The sequence below is a fragment of the Melospiza melodia genome, chromosome 3 (assembly GCF_035770615.1).
Source record: "Melospiza melodia melodia isolate bMelMel2 chromosome 3, bMelMel2.pri, whole genome shotgun sequence".
Taxonomy (NCBI): Eukaryota; Metazoa; Chordata; class Aves; order Passeriformes; family Passerellidae; genus Melospiza; species Melospiza melodia.
Window position 1 is genome coordinate 56,154,002 of NC_086196.1, and position 21,607 is coordinate 56,175,608.

Consider the following 21,607-nt stretch of genomic DNA (forward strand, 5'->3'; position numbering starts at 1 on the left):
AGGGAAGTGATGAAGTTACCATCCCTGGAGATATTTGAAAGACATGAAGATGTGGCACTTAAGGACATGGTTATGATGGACTTGGCAGTGCTGAGTTGTACTTGATGACCCTTTCTGACAATAATGATTCTATGATTCTGTGAGAAAAGAGCTCTGTACTTTTCTTCCAAGGATCAAACAATAATGTATAGGAAAAGAGAAGGTCTCCAAGTAACCTCTCTGTGGTCTTGGATGAATGCACCCAATGCCAGGCATTTATGTTCATGAAGATACAGCACATTTTCTTATCCCACAGCTCACAGCTTCCTGGGATATGCCCAGGAAGGCTCGGGCTCAGCAATCAGCAAAAAAAAAGGACTGTGTAAGGGAAGTGCACTCTAGTATGGGACATTATTTTCTTTTTGTTTGCATCCCCAAGGGAGAGTCTGAACATTACATAGCTGTAATAGGGAGCAAAACCAAGTGTCATTTCAGTGACAGAAGTAATCCATGTGCACTAGAATGTCAGCTACCCACCAGTGTGAAACTTGATCAAAGACCTCTTCAAACAACTAAATTATTTAAACTGAGTTGAGTCTTACAGAGTAGGATGCTGACTAAAATGATTATACAGAGTATTTCTTTATTGTAGCATTCTTAGTTAAGCTGCTGTGCATTACCATCTCTTTCATTTGTATTATATTACTATTTAATATTATACTCTCAGCACTGAGTATCCCAAGGGATGAGTAGCATTAGGAGAAAACAACATGTGTAACCTCAAATGCTTGCACATAACCAGCACACCATGATGTTCAGTAACAGATCTAAAGCAATGGGGAAAGCATTTGGAACCGGAAGTCTGTGAAACATGGTTTGACCAAAAAATAGAAATTGTCTGAGATGATTTCCATATGCTTAAGATAAAAAAAATACCATGAGTGATTTGGATGACATACTAATGGATGCATGAACTTCTGCCTCTGAATAGTTATGTCTTTGTATTATACAACTGAGAAGCTATGACAGATAGTTGTGAATGGATGTAAGGGATAGTCAAATACTTGCCTGATTTAACAGCTGTGCTTTTTGAAGAAGAATATTCAAGGGTTGAAGGATATGACACACCTTTTCTTGGCTTGCCCTCTACAAAAAATATATATTAAAAAGCATCACAAAATATTCTGTTTTCTTGATAAATTTCTCATCTAACATAGGCATTCAGAATCAGATCCCTCTTCTTTACTGCCCAACTCATTTTCATAAAGATTTCTTTCATCTGATGGTAGAATGTCAAAACCATACCACTGAAAATATTGGTGCTTAAATCCAGAATCATAAAAAAGGAGTTAGAAAGCATGAAAACATAGTACTGGGGAGGATTTGCAGAGGCCAGTTAGTTCATTCTTTTGCTCTCAAATGATATTAAGCACAATGGGACCATTCCTGAAAGACATCTGTATGACTTTTAATTAAACCCACAGCTTCCCTAGGCAGCCTTCTCCAATGCCTGACTATGCAGTTGACTTGGAAAGCATGTTTGATGTGGGATTCATTTCATCACGCACGCAGCATTCTTCTCTGACCTCACTTCTGCAAGATGCCATTTCTGGCAACAGTCTTTTGCAGTAATAACAGTGGGAGAAGGCTGTGCTTGTGTTTGGGAACATATGGCACCTATATTTAGATCTAAAATGAGAGTCCTGTCTTGAAACAATGAGGTATGTTTCCCAGTTAAGCTTTAAACGACAAATCTCTTTCGTGCCAGAGCAGACGCCATCTCTGTTAGTACTTGTGGCCATGCAATTCCATCTCTTGGGACAGTTTTTACTATCACATGCATCACTGAATGAAAGGTGTTGCAGAAAAGCCCAGCAGGAAATACTGCTTTGGCCTCTAGGAGTTGAAGGATGTGGGTGTTCCAGACCCTGGTGACTGTCTCTACGAGATGCTGTGCTGTCTCCTGTGTCTGGAGCACCTATGATGAGAACTACCTCCACCTTCTGCAAAACCTGACTCATGATCATCTCTCCTCTATTCCCTTGGGGAATTCTTTAAGGAGGTACATATGGCACTGCAAGCATGACAGTTGTCATCCCAGGTGATAATTACAGAGACCAACAGCACTGAACAGAATGAATTCCTACAGACTGAGCCACTCCTGGGAACTGGAGACTGCTTCTCCCATGATGGTGATGCCTTAAGAGTTTAGGTTTTATATTTTTCAGATCTGGTATTGAATTAGTGTATAACTCTGAACTCCATACAGAGTATTAGTAAGCTCCCTTCACATTTTTGTCAGGTAAAACAATCCTTCCAGGCCTGAGAACCAAGGACACCTTTTGCTTCAAACCCCAAAAAGTATAAACAAAAGTGAATCAGGTGAGGAAGCAAACCCAGGGAATATGACTTCCTTACCTGAAGCTGTAATTGGACAATTAACCTCTGATATGCAAAAAGAACAAACTTATATCTATCTTAGAAACTGAGGACTGTCATCCCTCTGGGGTGTAGCCTCTGTGAGGCTTTTGCACTGCCCAAGGTGTATCTATGGAAGGCCTTTAATAAACACCTACTTTATTCTCACTCTGCCTAGCCTCTAGGTGGCCACTCCAAGGCATCAATGGCACACAAAGAAAAGTACGTGCTAGAGGAACTCTAATGAGCAGGGATGTCCATGAAGCTGGAGAGTCCCTGTCTTCTGTCCCTTTTCCTGTCTTTATCTCCTTTGTTTTGCTCTTCTCTGAAATTTCAGATGTCATTACAAAACCACAGATAAAGAAGTTAGAGTTACTAATGAGGGAATGATGTAAAAAGCTATTCCATTTCTCATTTACAGTGATGTAAGCTGAGAGCAGCTCCACTAAATTCAACACTGATCCAACAGAGACCAGAACTGGTAAGTTAGCATGAGTGGACAAACTGGAATGAGATTCCTTCTTGTGTTCTGGGCTTCTCTCACAGAAGCTGGTTTAAGTGAAGGGCAGCAGGTTTCCACATCCACTTCTCTCTGAGCTAAAACTGGGATCAAGAGACAAGAAAGACTAGGGAGATCTGCTAATTTGGTAGAAAGACAGAAAAGTTACAGGATCACAGATGATTTGTAAATGCTTTCCTTTATCCCAAACAGAGAATGAGTTTTCAGTATGAGCGGTTGATACGTGGATGCAGCAATAGCATGATAGTCTGATCTTAATTTGGTATATTTCTGTGCTAAACTGATTTGTAATGCAAACCTGAAGCCTGCTGCTGTGAAAATACACCAGCTAGGGTGGGGAGGCTAAATTCTGGGGTTTTTGATCGACAGCAATTTGCATCCCATTTGTGACCAAGAGGTAGGTCTGAGGCCTGACCTGAATGTGGCCCTGCTCTCTGGGGCAATGCTAATATATCTTTTTCACTACAGGGAAAAAGTTACATCTCGGTTGGAGTTTGCTTAACATACTTACAAATGTGTTTTCATGTGGGCTGAAAACATGAGCTGTGGCCATTGAAATACAAGCTATGGCATGGTGGCTGCTATAGTGCAGTGGCTGTTCACCCTCTCACATGTATTTGTGACTAGCAAACCCAGAGGTTCAGGACTATTTTCTTAACCCACTAGCTGCAGAACTCCCACTAAACTGAATGGAGTCATTCAGCTGAGTGCCAAGGCATTTCAGTGCTTGAAAGTGAACACCAAAGCGTTTGCATGCCTCCTGGTGTGCTGGCTGCTTTAATGGCAGAGCACAGACCTCCTTCTCCACTGCCCCTAAATCATGCCACTTTATTCCCTGGGTCGCCCAAGGATTCCTCTTCCGTGCTCTTTTGTGTGGATGTTCATTCACAATTTAAACATCACAAACTCGGTGACAATATCCTAACTAGGAATAGGCTGTTGGTACATTTCCAGGGTGCTGTATTGCACATGGGTCTGCTCTCATGAAAGAGAATTCAGCTGGAGAATAGGGGACTCAGTTCTAAAGCTCTAAAGCTGTCCTGAAATTAATGCCTTAGGTGACTTTATATTTTTATTGGGCAATGCTTTATGCAGCTCTGGCTTCTTATGACTCATCATCTTAAAAAATCCGTCCCCAATTCCTCTTTTTCTGAGAAGATCTGTATGCATTCCGCCTCAGGCTGCTGAGATGAGTAGCACAGCCTTCCTGGTTTTAGTAGTCTAAATTTCTCTAAAATTCTAAATTTCTCACATTTTCTGTAGGTATAGGAGAAGTTTTCTTCCTGTTCCTATATAAAATACGGAATGTACGTTATATGATATGTGAGATTTACATTTGAGCTAGTTTATAAATTAAGAGTTCTACTGTCATGAGTGAGAGCACTCAGTGTGCATAGAATTAAGTGCACAAGGCACAAATCTCATCCTGCCTACACATACCCAGGTTTCTCATAATCTCCTTTGATATGCTCTTGTAACTTTCTCTTGTATCTTCTTTTATAGTGTCTCATTAATTAAGAATAAAGACTTATTATCAAAAATAAAAAATTCCTACAGTTTCATGGAAGAATTTCTACAGTTTTATGGGATGACAACTGAGCAGCTGCTGAGGTAAAAAAAAAAAATCCTATTTCCCACTTATGTACCAGAATTACAATGTGCTGTTTGTTGGAGAAAAAAACTGCAACAAGTACAAGTAGCAATTCAGCTATTCCAGGAAATTCCTACTCATCCAAAATAAATCCTTCTCATAATATGGTATACCCATGGCAGATTACTGTTTAAAAAGTGCATCCAAATACATGAATGCAAAATTAAGATGACAGCTTGTTTTGGTCAATTTCTGAGACCTCTTTTGCTGTCTACAGATTTTCACATGAAAAGGACATTATTTTTAGTAGCTGTTCAGTTGCTTGAGCTGTTGATTTTTCCAGGAATGATGTGGTTAACTAACATCAATTGGTTGTACCTATCTTAAACCTCCAAAAGTGCAGACCAGCAAGAGCTGGCCCAATGTATCAAGAAGTTAGATTTAGAATTTTTATGGAAAGCAAGGTCAAGCAAACCCTCTTTCACAAAGGTAGAGTGAGTGCAAGTAGGTTTAAGATAATCTGAAGCTGGTGTAAAGGGGATCTAATTTGAAAAAAAACCTTTTAAAATCTGTGAATTTTGTTGGTAAATGCAAGTGAGTTCCTATATATATTACGGGGAGGAAAAAGGAATGAGAATTAAAGCAAGATGGATTTACCTCCACTGATTAGATATCAAAACTATCTGGCTAACAGGGATGGAGAGAGTTCCTGATATACTTGGGTTGCACCAGTCAAATTGCTTCATATAAGGTTTGCATAGATACAGCAGGGTTATATGGGGCTTGACATAAATCCAAAGTCATTTCAGGAGATACAAATTCAGGTGCAGGCTGAGGATGTTTCAAATGGCCAAAAGGCCTTTCAGTTCCCTCAGCAGCACTGCTTTCCAGGGTGAAGAGCAAGAGATTTTATGCATCAATAGCTGGAGTTAAGGTGCCTTCCAAGGCTCAGTCCAGAGCAGCCATCACCTCCTGCAGTGGGCTCAGACCTGGGCTGGGCTGAGCACACCCCTGGCAGGGTGCAGGTCTCCCTGCAGGCCCCAGGGGAAGCCTAGGACGAGAAGTGTCTCAAATGCACAATTCCTGGCAAAGCTGGGGTGGGCCTGTGGTGATGAACCAGGTGTGCAAACCAGAGGCTGCCTCCACCTCTGCCCAGTGCTCTCAGCAGGCAGTGGTGGGGAGCAGGAGGGCAGTGCCCCAGCCCAGAGCTGTACCTGACACCAGGAAGGATTCCCTCCAGCGCGGCAGTGACAGGGACCGGACACCGTTGGAGAAGCTCCCGCGGTAACCAGAGTGCCCGGCGACTTTCTGGACAAGAACCTTCCCACCTGTGTTGTCAATTATACCACTGCAAGGAAGAAACAAAGTGTCTGAGGGGAGAAACGCCACAGAAACCTTCAAAACCCTTCTACAGTGCAAGAGGTATGAAGTGATTCCTGTCACCTTTAAACCAGGGGTGGTGGTGGGGCTGGGATGTCACTACTAAGCCGGCTGCTAAGAAATATTTGTGCTCCTTCCACATAAAGAAGAGCAGTTTGTTGCAAAGTGCTGTCAGGATCTGTTTGCTCTTCCCACTGATCTGCTGGTCCTCTGTTTAAGCTTGACCTAGTTGCACACAAGGAAAAGCTACTGCCTTCTTTACAATTCCTGCAAGCTTGATTGAATGACTCAAGATAGAGGCAGAGGTTCTCAGAGGAGCTTTCAGGCCAAACACGTGACAGAATGTGTTTTCTTTGACACTCAGTGTGTGTTTTCTGCAAAAATCCAAGCACGTTTCTGACCTCAACCTGGAGTAAACTGGACACAATGTTGCTGGAAACTGTAGGAAACCTGGCAGACTCCAGGTGTGGTGCCCATCAAATGGTGTTTACCACACAGTGTAACATGTACCTCCAGACAAACAGGAATCCTGCGGTGTTTGCAGCCTGCTCTGGCATCACCAGGACAGCAGGTCAGCTGGGAACCAGCTGCAGGGGAATTGTAGGGCTGGCAGTAATGAGCAGGCAGGAAAATAAGTACTGGGCAGCAAGCAGGAATGAAGAGTATGTTAGAAGTCTATTTTGCTGTGGTAATTGTGAGAAGCTGCTGTTAAAATAAATGTATGGAGAAGAAATTCACTGTCTGTGGAATTGCAAGCTAACAAAGCCAAACCCAGCTGTCAAAAAAGAAAAAGTGAAGTCTTCGCTGTAACAATACAGCCAGCCAGGCTGCAGGGAGATTGCAGTTGCTACCAGTATTTTTTACCTTCCCTTTGGGACTAATTCTGCATGCCGAGACAATTCCCACTGTGCACCAGTATGTGGGGGGGGATTTGCGGCTGGAAAGCCTTTCCCTGGCAGTCAGGTCCGCAGCGAGGGCAGAGCTGCAGCCAGGAGATGGCAGCGCTGCGCACACAGCTCCTCAGCCTGGGCAAGGGGGGAAATCCCAAAGCCTTAACTCTCCCACTTTGCCCGAGATCCAGGCACTTCACAGAACTGGAAGCACAGCAGTAGCTCAAATAACTCCAAACTAAGGCAAGTTGTCAATGAGGCTTTAGAAGTTCTTGCTGCGTTTTTGGCTGGATGCATCCTGCCTGTCCATCCCAGCTCCAGCTGCAATGTGTTTTGGTTGTGCAGTTATTCTCCGTTAGAATTTTATGCACATTTTTGCATGGCTAATAAAACTCTGGAAAACTTTTGCTACAAAATTTATGTTACTCATTTCCTTGTGCAGTGTCCTTTTATGTAGCAGGAAAGCACATTACTCAGTCTTTGAAGTCAAGGACAATTAAATTCAAACCCAGAGAGCCAAACCAATCCCAGAAGTATGTGAGTTATATGTATTCATCACTGGTAATATGCCTATTTTTTCTGAAGATTTATTAGTTGTAGCAGCTCCATCTCTATCTTCCACTTGAATAATAATAGTACAATAGTAATTTGTTATGCATGAATGAGAGATCTGGAAATCTCAAGACACTTCTCCAAAAGTTGAGAAACTTCTTCAAACACAACTAATTTCTATAGGACTACAGGATTGACAGCACTTTGTAAGAATGGATCCATGCCATCACACATGGAATTTCTCTCAGGTTTTCTACAGCAGCCTGCAATCAAACCTACAAGTGGGAACTGTAAAGAATTTGAAAAATCAGAATCTCCCTGCACTGAATGACAATTTTATCTGAGTGCCTCACTCATTTCAACTCACTCACCTGTGAATTGCAGCATTGCAGACACTGGAGAAAGAAGCATAAATGTCTGTGCCATAAACACGGTGTTTTACATCTTGACATCCCGGAGGGCACTTTGCAATGAATTCTGGATTGATTATCTTCCCTGCCTTGACATCACAATCAATCTGGGGTACATCTGTGAGTGCAAAATCTTGGTCAAGTCAGATTGAATGCTTTCATGGCTGAGAGATCTTGTCATGAAACAGTAAGTGAGTGACAGGGATGCCCTCCTCCCAAGCCATCATATCAATGGTTTTGGGATACAAGACATCTGTGTCTTCTCCATCTACAGCATAACACATAATAACCCCTATGCCAAGGGACGTGGCAGTCACTAAGGACAGAATAAGGAGGCCTCTGGGTATTTCTGACCTTCAGTGTTTGCTTCTCTGAAGGAAATATCTGTTATGACACTTGGCTGGAGAGAGAAAGAAGTGTAGTCACCCAGCCTGTGGTTAACACGTGGGAAGGAGGGGGTGGGGATGCTTCCCAAGCCTCCCACTGTGCTCATGTAGCTCCATTCCATCTTTACGCCAGGCTGAAGTCACAGCCCATTATCTTGCCCTTAATTTTTAAAACTTTCTGCTGGCTACAGTTTACTTTGAACAAGGGATTTAAGTGTGTGTTTACAACCTCGCAGCAGGCTTGCTTGTCAGCTACATGAGCAAAATAATCTGTGGACAGAACTGCTCCTGCAGCAGAACAGCTGAAGTTAAACATGCCAGTGCAGAGAGCTGCACCACTTGTCTCACACCAATCAGCTACATGTGCTTTGTGTTACAGCTGGTCCATTTCACTTATTTATTTCTCTCTCTCTCTGTGAAAACCTTAGTGCTTGCTTTGATCCTTGTGGGGTACCTAATGACCTATGAAGACACATTTTAGCAGTGAATTACAAAATTTTCCCTTTATAAATGTTAAGTGCCATACACTTTATTCAATGATTTCTTTTCAATTAAAGAATCTTTTTGCTAACATATAATGCTATTGACTCCAGACAATCGTGGAGAGTTACCAGAATATAATCTTACTTTGCACCATTCTTATGCACTGGACATGTCTGCTGTAAAACAGCCCAAAATTCTACTGAGACCACTTACATAGCTTAGCCTTTTTTGTCTTCTTTGTGGCTTCCTTGGCTGTGTATGTACACGTAAGAAACACACCTAGAACAAATAAACATAGTATCAGGAAAAAGGTGGACTATCAACATCAGTCACCACAAGCTCCTCTGCATGAGATTTCTCAAATTTGAATCAACAGGTTGAAAACCTGAAATAAGAATATTTTCAGCCACATTTAGGTTTCTACTTGGTGGTTAACTTTGCAGTCAAGATGTCATCTGCTGTGGGGAAATTCTCTGAAGGGGATTGAAGATCAGTTCAGTTCACACATTCATCTATGCAACTCACTATCTCAAGATGCCATGGAGTCCATGTGGTCCAGAAAACCACAAAAACATTTCCACAAGCAGTGGGAACTCTTTGTAATTGGTGCAATATGGATGCTAATGAAACAATGTATTCTGTGCAAAAAGCAACTGGGAATTTTGGGAGCCAAAAATTCTTCTTAATAACCATTTGGGAAGGTTTTTCTGTAATTTTGTGTTGTGACATTTCACTCATTGGTGGCAGCAGGTGAGGGGTACTGGGCAGCATTAGAGAGTGTGTGGGGTTCTAGGGTGGCATGTCCCAGCAAGGGCACCCATTTTCTTCAGTGAGCAGGATTATGGTTTGAAAAGTGTAAAAGAGACATATGCTGTTACTTTAAAAGTTACATCCCAATATATGCCTGTAGCTTACCATGTTATGTTTACTTACTAAGTGATAACATGCAAAATCTCTTTATTCTCTGTGCTTATCTTACAAGCATTGTATTATGGGTAATTGATAACTTCATCACAAATATCTTGACTTTCCTGTTCACCTTTCCCTTCTCTGAGCTTTCAAAGGGAATTGAAACTCTCTGTGATGTGTCAGCTGATCTTCTTATCCTGTGTTAAACTAATCTTACTAGAATATGCAGCAGAAGTAATTTCCTTCTTTCCTGCTCTTCTCTCCCTAGACTGATTGCAGAGAGTTTGTAGACTTAATCACACCTAGAACTTGCTCAAAAGTTAAAGCAGTCTCACACTGTCTGAGATGACAGTGCAGAGGTGCAGTATTTGGGCCTTTTGTCACCAATGCAGTTGTGTAACCATGGCAAAATTGTAGTTAGTTAAGAAAAAAAGGAATGCATGAGTGGAAAATAAAGGGCAATAACTCAACTACTTGGAATGTTGCAGCACAATCTAATGTGGGGAAAGTAATCTGGTAATTTATGTAGAAGAACTACATAGATTGCTGTAATGTGAACTAAGAACAACTGTCCTGACAGACTTGAGGATAACAGCTAGAGGGAATTTTGCCTGGGAATGTCACAACCAGAGTGTTCATGTAAGATGAATTGCAAGTTCTGGAGTTCCTACATGTTCCCAAAAAGTGAGATCCTGTCTGACTGCCAGGGGAAAGAAAATAAGACACATTTATAACCTTTTGGTACCATCTTGTTCATGGAAAGAAGAAGAACAGGGAGCATTGAAAAAGCTGATTTTTCTTTAGAGGGAATCTTTACATTACAGACACTTTTCAGGCCCACCTGATATGGACTGCATATATTGGAAATGTCTGTGAGTAATGAATATTTTTTTCTATGCCAAAGACAAGAAATTTGTGTAGCCCATTTCTGAGAAGCTGTGCCAAGGCTTACACCTGCCACTGAGAGCTTCATCAGCCATGGAGTCCAAAGGGAAGAGAAACAGTCAGCAGCCACTGGACATCCAGGATGGGAGAATACAGACCCTACAAATCGCAGCACATCAGCTGTACTTACCAAAGAAGGTTGCAATGACTGTGGCCCTCATGGTGAGTGAAGCAAAATCTGGATGTGTCACTAAGGAGCACTGAAAAGGAAAAGAGGAGTTCATCAGGCTGCATTTGGAGGTAAGGCAGATGACACTGAAATGGTGGGGGCAGAGGGACTGTGTGCTCTTCTTTAACCTTTCACAGTCCTCACATGCTGCATCCTCTATGACACTTTTTAAAGAACAACTGATATCCCCAGGGGAGGTGATGTTTGGGCTATCACACTCCCATGGACTAATTTTTAATTCTCTCCAAAATTTGTCTTTTGCTCCAGAAACCAAGATTTCACATACTTATTTCAGAAGCCAGGGTCAGGAGAGGGCAAGGTGGGCATGGACATGTTTTGACATCTATTCAAATCTGTTCACTGCTCTTCTAAGAAATAATCAAAGAATTGTCCTTTCTGCAGATCAAAGCACACCAGGTAATCTCACATAGATAAGGGGAACATAAATCCATTTACTCCTGAAAGAAGTTGCATGAAGTATTTTGCAATTGTTCCATCATTTGTGAGCCAAATTACTGGTTTCTTTCCTTTTCTGAGGATGTGTATGTGTGTACTTACATGTGAGCACCTGAGATTAAGAGGATTCTGTCAGAACATCTGGAAAACATTTTTTCTGGGTCTGCATACATGGTTTATGACCCCCGCCATCCCTGAAGCTCTTGGCCAGGCTACAAGAATTCAAACTTATCAGAAATAACCCCTCTCAGCCCCTCCTGGGCATCATCTGCTGCTTTTGCTATTATTTCATGATTGTGGAGAGAATCCTGTGTTGGGGACTCATAGTTAATCATAGTCATTAAAGTACTACATAATGTCTGACAAATTGAAAGGGAGAATATCAATGATCAAAATAAACTTGATCTTCAGAGAAAACTTATTACATGCTTACAAGTGGAAAGATTTGTTAAAAATAAAAGAGCTAGCTATGAAGAAAGAAAATAGGAATGTTAAATAACAATGCTAAAGCTGGTTATGACCAGGGAAAGCAAGATATCTGCTTCCTGGAAAAATGGCAGATTTCATCTGATTTCACATAGCAATTCATATACTCAGAAGCAGGGCTGTGGTAACCCCTGAAAGAAATTTAGAGAACAAGGAAGATAGAAGAGAGTAAGAGAGAAAAAAAATCAGCATTCTGTCTTCATATAAAATGTTTCCATATTTTTACTTTAATTGCTCTTCTTTTTCAAGCAAGCCACATGCTATGAGCGAGGATGACTAAAACAGTATGCTAATCTAAACTGAGTTCAGCCAGTTCTGGCTCTATATAATTTATAACTTTTTTTACATAGAGCAGATCCACCTCTGATTTTTGCTCCTGCACTGCAGTTGGAGAGCTTCAAGTGCCAGGACAAACTAACAGTGTCACTTCCTAACAGCACAATGTCTATCCTTGGTGATATCCCTGTGAAAGGTTCCTGCTAGGCTGCTAAAGCTGAAAGTGGCAGAGGTTTCTCAGAAGCCACAGAACTGAATCTAGGGGACATGGAAGTGGCTCAGCACAGTCACTGTGCCTTTCTGAAGAACGTGGGCAGTGCAGTGGGGGTGACCCCAGGCTGTGCAAGCCATATCAGCAAGAGCAGATAAGTGGTGATATTCTGCTCTGGTGGTTAGCTTCTATTAAAAAGAGTTGCCCATCTTTTGGAACAAAAATCCCTTTTAAGCATTTACTGAAGTTTGTTTCTACTGTGAAGCTGTTAAAAGAAATAGCACCAAGATGTAGAAGAGTGCTCAGAGAAACTTAGCTCAGATGCTTTTCTCCTCCCTTCTACGTTTCAACCCACTAACACATCAGAGGTATCAAACAATTGCTCCCCTTCAATGAATTCTCACTTTAGGCCAATCACAGAAAAAGAAGAGGCAGAATAAGAGTTGCAATGCATTTGCAGAACTACCATGCACCATTAAAGATTGTACTGACACTGGCTTAGACTTTGCAAAAGATATCTTAATATGAGCATTCCCAAAATTTGCATTGAATAAATTCAGCATTGGCATTTTTATTTAAAGTCAAAGAGATTTGTGTGAATTTTTCCTGGCAGTATTTGGCTTGGTGCTGAGATGTTTTTCATCACCAGCTTAATTACAGTAGAAGAAGTCTGAGATGGTAAAGCATCCATGTAAAGTCTGGCTTCATGGGTGGGCTGCTGTGGGGGGAGAGTCCAACAGTGCCTAACTTTTCCTGTCTTACAAAACATGTAACCACCCTTGTATCACCAGGGCTGCACAAGACTTCCCACTGCTTCCTGAAGGCCCTGCTGTCCCCAGCCCTGCTGTCCCCAGGGCATGGCCAGCCACCCCAGGAGCCACCCCAGTCCCCTTGGGTATCAGAACCCTAGGCTTGGCTGCAGTTGCATTTTCTGCCTAGTTGGCTGGTGGGAATTTCTCTTCGAGGCAACAGAAAGTGGGCTTTTGTTCCTAAATTATTATGAATTCACTGTGGAAAGAAGCCAGTAAATCTAAAAGGATTTAAGACTTAAAGGCTGTCAGGGGTTCAGCAGAGTTCAGCAGATCCCTTAGCCTGCAATAGCAGATGTTTATCAATAAGAAAGATACTGGAAGCATTTAGACAAGGCTGTTAGATTTACTTAACAGCTTTGTTGTCGCAGCTAAACCGAAAAACATCCTATTGTGGACTCTGTATCTGCGTTAGTGCTAACATCCTCATGGAAATAAATTATAATAGTAAAGAAAATTGGTTTTGCCACTATAATAGTTTCTACTATATTTCTACTAGATTTTGCCACTATAATAATTTCTGCATATCAGGAGAAATGCACAGACATCCCCTGACACAGCCCTGGTGACAGTACTCCAGGGGGTGGTCCTGGCCTTCAGACCCTGGGCTGTCACATGGGGAAATGCACAGGAGGATTTACATTGCTGCCTATTAAGTATCAAGCACAGAAGCTCCAGGCTTTCTGTAGTGGGAATCTGTGTGCATTCATTGTTTTTGGGGCCTAGGGTGTCCCCTGATTTAAGCTGTGTGAGATCTCCTACACCGTGCACTGGCGTGGCATCTGCTCCTTCACACTGCTAAAGGGAGCAACAGCTTGGAAAAAAACAGTGGGTTTTTTTGTTTCTCTGGGAAGGAAAGGGGAAGCAGGGCTCCAATCCATACTTACAACAGACTTTTTTAGTCTGTGTAGATCCACTGACAGGTTTGGGGATGTTTTATCTGTAGATAAAGAATGACACTTTGCTATTAAATACGAAGCTGTACTTCCTTTGTTGCTTTAAAAAATGAATAGATTGCATTAAAACAAACTGAAAAGTTTCTACTTTGTACTAGTCTGGAACATGAGTTTTGCTGAGACTTCTCCTAATCAGATTTCTGTTGAGGCAGTATTTACAGTCTCAGTCAGAACTGGGAGGTAGTGACTACACACTATTAAATCTCCTAAACTGTATGCTGGATCTCTGTTTATCAGAGTACCTTTTCCCATCTGAATCTTTCAGACTGTCATAACAGAAGTTACCTTTATGCCAGAGAAGCTATTACATATGCATTACATTAGCACATGCTTCAATTCCTGCTATGTACAAATGTAGTAAGAAGTATCTCCTTCAGTGTTTCACAGTGCAGCTGATATTTTACCTTTTAAAATAAAAACCTTATTTGAAGGAACATTGATTACTTTTTCCTGACCACAAACACTTGAAAACTCTTGAATGTTAGTGAAGAGACAGAATTAGCAAGCTATTCTTTCTGTGTATAAAGTAGGATTTTTTATACTGACCTTTTATTAGCAACTTGACTTTTATAAAGATCTGAGAGAGCTGCTACATACTACAAACAAACAGATGGTTTAAATGCACATAATTGTCACTGTATGGCAAACTGCAATATTTTCTGGAGGAAGTGCAGATTATAAGTCCTTGATTTTTGGTGTCAGGCACTGCTGTCCGTTCCATGTGCAAGCTGAAATTCTTTGCTAGTGCCATGTGCTTTGCCTCTGCAGGAGTAAGCAGTTTATCTCCTGTAATCTCCTGTGCAACAGAAATTAATTTGTATACTCTCTTTGTACCACAATAGTGTGTGTCATTGTTTCCCTTTTCAAGGGGTTCTAATATCTCAGCAACACTGGCACCATAAAGAAAAACAGAAGTGGATTTGTCTGAAATCTATTTGAGCAAGTAGCGTGGAGTTAGCAGCAGGATCTCTAAGCACTGTGGGTTGAGTTAAATATGTGCCCTTTCTGGGAAAATCAAGTGGGCTTGGTGTAGGTGTGAGTAAACTGGTTCTGATAAACAAGAGCTGATCATCATCTTCGAGAGGAAAACATTTCAGATTTGTTTTTTGTTGTTGTTGTCGCTTTTGAATTTTTTTACATTATTGTTTAACCCTTTCTTTGTTGCATGCTCATACTCTGTACCCATGGTATTGCACCTTGTTTGGCAGTGCAAGAACTGTTTGTTTTGGAGCAGACAAGGTGATATGAGTAGCACTTGCCACATGTGATTTAGTTTCACCCCCTTTCTTGTCAGAGGGATGAAGTTATGTACCCTCAGTGCACTGCATTGCTCTGAAAGTCTGTACATTAAAAAAAGTATTTAAGTGGCTGTTTTTTGAAAAACTGGAGGTCCTGAGTTTTGCTGAGACAGAAAGGTTGAATTGATAGCTATAGTTCATTATGGAGGCTTAGACTGACCTGTAGGTGTACCAGGCCAGGTCACAAAATGCAAGATCCAAGGTGCTGTTTTGTGAGGTGAGCTTGTCTGCATGGGAGAATAGACTTTACTCTTTGTGTGGTCTGAAATAGAATATATGCATCCAGGAATTTAAAAATATCATAGACTTCATCACCTGCTGCTATAAGAAAAGGTGAGTGAACGCTCACCTTTCATATTTCTTCTGTGATGAGGAAAACATGGGTCCAAATTCCCTGAGGCCATGGACAGTTATCCCTGATTAAGGGTTCTCACCACTTGCTTCTTATGACAAGAGTTTGATGGCTGCCACATAATGTTTTACATGGTGCCTGCTGTGCTTTGTGAGGTTTCTGACTCTCAAGAGGGCTGTGGGGGCTGCTGGCAGCCAGTACCTCTTGTGGGGCACCTGCCAAGTCACTCTCAAGTCACTGAAGTGAGGTATGGGTGGATTCAGAGGTCTAAATTCTACCCAAGTTGCACCTTGGGCACAGGAGTAATTTTTTTTTGAGGTGGTTGAACAAATGTTTATATGCAGGTTGGCAAGAGGAATTTAGTTCAAAATAGCTCTCATTCAGGTAGGTATAATGAAGAGATGATATACCTAAAAACTTAGAGACACATAGAAACATGTAAGCAGCCCTGCAGTACTCATTTTGTGTTCATGCAATGCGCTGAAATTAAAACATAAGTTTGAAGTAACAGTGATGATGACTTCTCTGCTTTCCACAGAGCTCTTTCAGAAGAAGGTAATTTATTTAAGACTAGAGTGTGATTTAACTTGCCTAAATAAAACTGCAATGATTATACATTTTCATCTGTCTTAGCAAGAAAACCATCAATTATGTTGGTCTGACCTGCCCCTTCCAGCAAAGGAAGAGATACATTTAGAATATGTCACCCACCCACAGAGAAAATATAATTTGGACTGTCTGGATTATGATTTCTTTGGAGGCCATTACACTGTACTTTCCTGGTTTCTGCTAATGTATTATGCTTTAATTTTTCATTTTGATGCACAGATTTCATGCCTCATTGGGAATTGCTGTTTGCTTAAACCTGTGAATCCCTGTCCAGAAAACTTCCTCCCTCTGTTCTCCTCCCCACCATGGCTTTTGTCTGCTCACGTATCTGCTCCTCTCACTCTCAGGGAAACTTTTTCTACTTTTCTAGTTTGACTATTACTTCTGCTTAACAACATTCAGACCCCAACCAGGTGCCATCAATCTCTGGCACTGCAATTTTCCCAAGAAATAGAGGGCAGAGGAAAGTACTTGCAATTCAGCAGTGCCGGAGGGCTGTGCTAGCTTTGTAGCATGAGATTTGTGGCCACATTTCTTTCCTTTTCTCTCTCTCTCTTTTTTTTTTTCTTTTAGAAAATGTGCCATTTTCTATTTCCAACAAATGGTTTAAACAAGTCAAAGTGACTTTTTAAAGTGCAATACATGGTTTCTCAGATTGGATGCACAATAAAGAGCACTGAGTAACCATGCTATTGTGCTGCCTGCAAACTAAGAATTAGAGTCGTGTGTCAGAATTCCCCTGAAGGTACATATTTAGTCTAAAAGCAAGGAATTTCTGTTAAAGGCACTGAAAAAACTGCACATAACCCTGGGGATGGTTTTGGAATTTCTGTAGCATGTTCAAACAAAACAACATTTTTTTTTTCAGGTGGAAACTTAGAAGCAGAAATTTTGAGAAACTGTAGGATGTTTACTCTCTGCTTAAAGCTACACATAACCCTTTGCTACAACAGTGAATTATATGTCTAGATCAAAAGCCAAACTCATCCTTGAGCATGCTAGTAAATTTATAAAACAGCTCACAGAAAACTTTTATTGATCCAGTATCTCCTACAGTTTGTATTACTGTAGTGATACAGTAATAGTGATGTCCCATGCCAAAGCCAAGGACTGGTTGGATAAGGATTATGAAAACATTTGTAATTAAACAAAACCAAAAAACAACAAGAAACCTGGAACTACCCTGGCATTGAGCACTTGTTTGAAGTAAGGTAGGAAGTGATGAAATTCATTTATGTCTAGTAATGACAACTTGATCAAGGAAGCATCTTTCACAAAAGGTCTTCAGCAAATCAGGAAGCATGGGAATGCTGTAGAAAGCATTTTGAAAAGCTAAGCTGAAATTCAGTTCTGTGGTGGAAACCAGTAAACTGAAGTTAAGAAATTAGTTTCAATTTTGCAGTCTCTTAAAAATTATAGTCTTGTGCTCTTTGCACTGCAAAACATTTTCCCTTTTATATTTTGTACTTTTCAAAAAATATTATTTTTTCCTAACTGCATTACTTCGGTTTGGAAATGTTTTCTCCAAGTCTTCTCAGTTAAATATCTTTCTGATACCTTTAGTTTAGAAAAAAAACAAACAGCCCTGTGCAACAAGGGAGGTTGCTACCAAAGGCAAAGCAGAAACAACCCCAAACCACCTTCTGTCCCTCATTCATCTTGTACTGCTGCTTTGTTGGGACCTCCCAATGGCTTGCCTCCTTGCAGGGCCAGCTGCTGAGGGCCAGCATGCTCAGCCCCGCATCCCAGGACATTCTGCAAGGCCACACTGCCCTTGGCCCTCCCCAGGCCGTGGTCACTCATTGCTGCTTTGGCTTTGCTACAGACTGCTCCAGCTGTGTCCTCCCAGCTCCTCTGCAGCCCACTGCAACCCAACAGGGGCGCTCAGGCTGATGCCTCTCACCTGATGGGGCTGTTCTGGGAGCAGTTTGAAAACCCTGGACCTGTGAGTGGCATTTCCATTTTTTGATGACTGAAGAAGACATCTCAGGGCTCCAAGCTGCTCTTGGGAGGAAAGGGAGCTATGGACTGGAACGAGTGCCAGCATTATAAATGAGGCTATTAGGGGTTGTGCTGCTTTCCTGGAGACGTGCTGTTGGTGGAGGTGCTGGTGAGAGACACGACACGGTGAGGGCCAAGCTGTGCAGCCTTATGGCATGTGTGTGCTGGCAGCACTGGGCTCTCTAACATATGGGGCATGTGGACAACATGAGGAATAGCTCAGCTTTCAAAACTACATTCCTCAGGATCTGAGTGCCCTGGAGGGGAAATGAAAAGCTAGAAAACAGGGTGGCAGAGAAAGTGGCCTTCAGAGCCCAGTCCTAGATACTGTGACAGTGTAGGTGCAGCCAGAAATTGCTGAGAAATGTGTCTCAGAACCAGGCTAACACTCTTTTACTAATTTTGCATATTAGAGTATTTAATATGCAAAAGCCTGCTGTTTTGCATAGAGGTGGATCACAGGATTCTGTTTCTGAGAGACCAAGATCAAAAAGGGAAACCACGTGGACTTGGAGCAGGAACTTGTAATTTGTGGTCTTTTGTTTTGAAAACAAACGAAGCCTACAGTCCTCAGTATTGCATAATCTACTTCCATGCTCAGGAATTTTGAACTTTGGCTTTAGGAGATTACCATATGAGCTTCTACTTCAAATCTAATTATTGCCTAACCTATGTATTTATTTCTACATACAGATTTCACCAACAGGAATAGAAGATGTAGACCACAGAAGACTGAGTTTCTGTGCCAAATTACCACCTATTTTGAGATGCAGTTTGGTGGAAAGGCTTTCTCCAAAACAGGGTGCAAGTAGGCTTTTATGATTTATGTGGTGTCAGTATTTGCCCTTAAGACATTTGTACAAAGTTACTCCGTTGGAGCCGCTCTAAACTTCTCTAACCTCTTACCCCCTCATCTGGACACTCCTCTCCTTCCTGAGCAGCCTCATTTTCATACAGCCTCTTTCCTTCTGTGCTTCATGTCCTAAAACTTCTTCAACCAAGCCCAGAAGGACAAAATTTTCAAGTGTTGAAGAAGCATTGCAGAAGAGGTGAGAAGGATAGGCTCCCAAGGCAAGCAGGATGGATTCCCGTCATCCTCAGCTGGATGGCAGCTGTGAAAATACCCCTGTAGTCAGGGAGTCCTTACCCTTTTGTAGCTCTGACTCACTGAAGTTGTCCACAGCCAGAATACACAGCCCTGCTGCCAGCTTTCCTCTATGTCTCACCCCTGTTCTATGGGCTGAAGGGTAAGTGATGTATTTGGGGGAAACAAGAAAGAATGGAGCCTTCTGAGTCCCTAAAGGAACCTGGCAGGGAGATCGAGAGGCACAGACATGGCCGTGTCCAAACTTCCCTGTAAATGAGTGGTTTTTGAGAGGTAAAAATTTCCACAGTTTTGTGTACAAGCCTGAAGGTGTTGGAAATCCCCAGATCATCCTGGTGGGGACATTAAAGGATTGCATGAATCTACACAAGAACATTCAGAATCTTCCCAAAAATTTTGGCGCATGTGTTCCTGTCACTTGGCAATTCTGTGCCTTTTTCATATGAAACAAGCTGCCAGATGAAGGGCTGCTGGCTGCTGTGTTACATGTGCTATATTTACAAAAATATTTTATAAGGTGATAGGCTGAGCAACAGTTTGCAAGTGCAAGGTGAATGTATTTTTTATATCTGTGTCTGTGGGATGTTCAGTGGAACGAGGCACATTAAGGATAACTGACACAGATTGTGTTCTTAATGTGCCACTGACCTCTTAATGCACTCTGAAGTTCTGGAGATAAAGCAAAGATAGGATGGACTTCATGGGTGCTAGAATGTCTGTTCAGCCACTACAGCAAGACTGATGTTAAGAACTGCTTAAATCTAGATAATTTGAATGGACCAGAGATGGTTATAAACACTCTTCTGAATAGGAATGTGTTTCCAATTCGGGAAATGAGATATAGACTTGGGTGCTCTGCTTAAAAAGGGAAGGAAAAAGCTGCAGATAATGGGGTCTTTTTTGTTTTTGGGTTTTGGTTTTGTTTATTTTTTGTTTGGTTGTTTTTTTAAATTAAAATGAATTTTCATGAGAAATATTGATGCTTCCAAGCCGCTGGGAAAATTACTTTCTGATCAGCATTTTCTGGTTTGTTGTTTTTTTTTTTTTTTTTCAGGCCTCAGCCACTGAAAAATGAGCCCAAAGAGGAAAGGCAGCCCAAGGCAACCCAGCTAAGTCCTGCTGGAGAGGAGAACAAGAAGATGGCAAGAGAGCTGAGGGTGAGCTGGCTGCAGAAGGAGGGAATGGGCTCTGTTCTCTGCTGGCAGGGCACCTGCAGAGGATGTGGTAGCAGCCCTCAGACAGCACTAAATGTAGAGCTGCCCCAGAACAGAGTTAGATGCAGAATGTTTGCAGAGCCAGAGCAAATACTTGGGTAGCTAGCCCATGAGTGCCATGCTGCCAGGACTGCCCAAGCCTGGCAGCTCGCGGTGTTTGCATGGGGCAGCTACACCCACACAGGCTGCAGTCACAGCCGGCCAGTACAGCCACCCCACAGGCACCCTTGGAGCCTACAGAATTTCAGTAGATCCTGACTTCTCTATGGGCCACAGTGCTGGAAGAAAAGTTCATCAGTTCATCAAGCTCCTGTTGTATCTGAACAGGCCCCTTCACATCCCTCCTTTTGCATCAGCTTGCTTTCCACCGGACACCATCACAAAGCACTTTTACTCCTGCCCGGGCTCACAGCGCGGCCTGCAGCCCCTGTGGGCTGGGAGAGTTCACAAGGGCGGCGCAGGCTCTGGCAAGGCAGACAGGCAGAGTTTAACTTCCTAACAGATACAATCAAAACAGCCACAGATTTTCTGGGCATTTCTGCGCCTTTCTGAGCCTCTCGTGTGGCAGCGGGAAGCTGTGCTGCCTGTGCAGATTTACCCAGGTTTTCCAAGAGGGAAAAATGTGCAGCAAATAAAGGAACCGGGATGCAAAAGAGTGGCAGCTGCTTTAGGACTGTTAGAGAGGCTCTTTTATGGACGAATGAACCGTCAATTTGTAGTAAGACATTGTTTTCTAAACATAGCATGAAAACTGTTATCTTGCCTGGCTGGTCATTAGAAGAGAGATAATTATAGTCCCTGTGCGACAGCCGGGCCCAGAACAGGGCCTGCATTGTCCCGGTCCCAGCTGAGCACAGGCACAGGCTCCCCAGGCAGCGCTGGGACAAGGGGGCTCCTTGTGCCCCGGCAAGTTCAAAAGAGGAATTGAAGTGCTCTAAGTAGGTGTTAAGCACCTATTTCTCTCTCCGACTCCGGACTTAAAAATCTGCTCCACAAGAGAAAGATATGCAGGGCAGATCTGCAACTACTGTAGCTGCATCCCCCCTGCTTTTTGTACAATACATGCTATGATTATTTTTTTCTTTTATTAAAAAAAAAAAATCAAAGCCCAAAACATCAGTTTTGTGGTTCTATGTTTCTGTTTTTCAACACAGATTAATGGAATCTGTATGATGGACAAATTCTCAGAAGGAAGGACATAT

The 21,607-nt window shown here is 42.1% G+C and overlaps 1 protein-coding gene across 5 annotated transcripts in view; it reads right to left on the minus strand.

The window, feature by feature from the left end:
• VIT (vitrin) overlaps positions 1 to 21,607 on the minus strand; it is a 53,551-nt gene that overhangs the window by 29,228 nt on the left and 2,716 nt on the right. For all 5 annotated transcript variants that reach the window (XM_063151870.1, XM_063151869.1, XM_063151867.1 and 2 more), the window contains exons 2-6: positions 10,594 to 10,663; positions 8,823 to 8,888; positions 7,702 to 7,858; positions 5,723 to 5,856; positions 1,048 to 1,125 (exon numbers count right to left, since the gene is read on the minus strand). In XM_063151870.1, coding sequence (XP_063007940.1) covers positions 1,048 to 1,125; positions 5,723 to 5,856; positions 7,702 to 7,858; positions 8,823 to 8,888; positions 10,594 to 10,624 — 466 coding nt within the window. In that variant the 5' untranslated portion in view covers positions 10,625 to 10,663. The remainder of the gene's footprint in view (positions 1 to 1,047; positions 1,126 to 5,722; positions 5,857 to 7,701; positions 7,859 to 8,822; positions 8,889 to 10,593; positions 10,664 to 21,607) is intronic.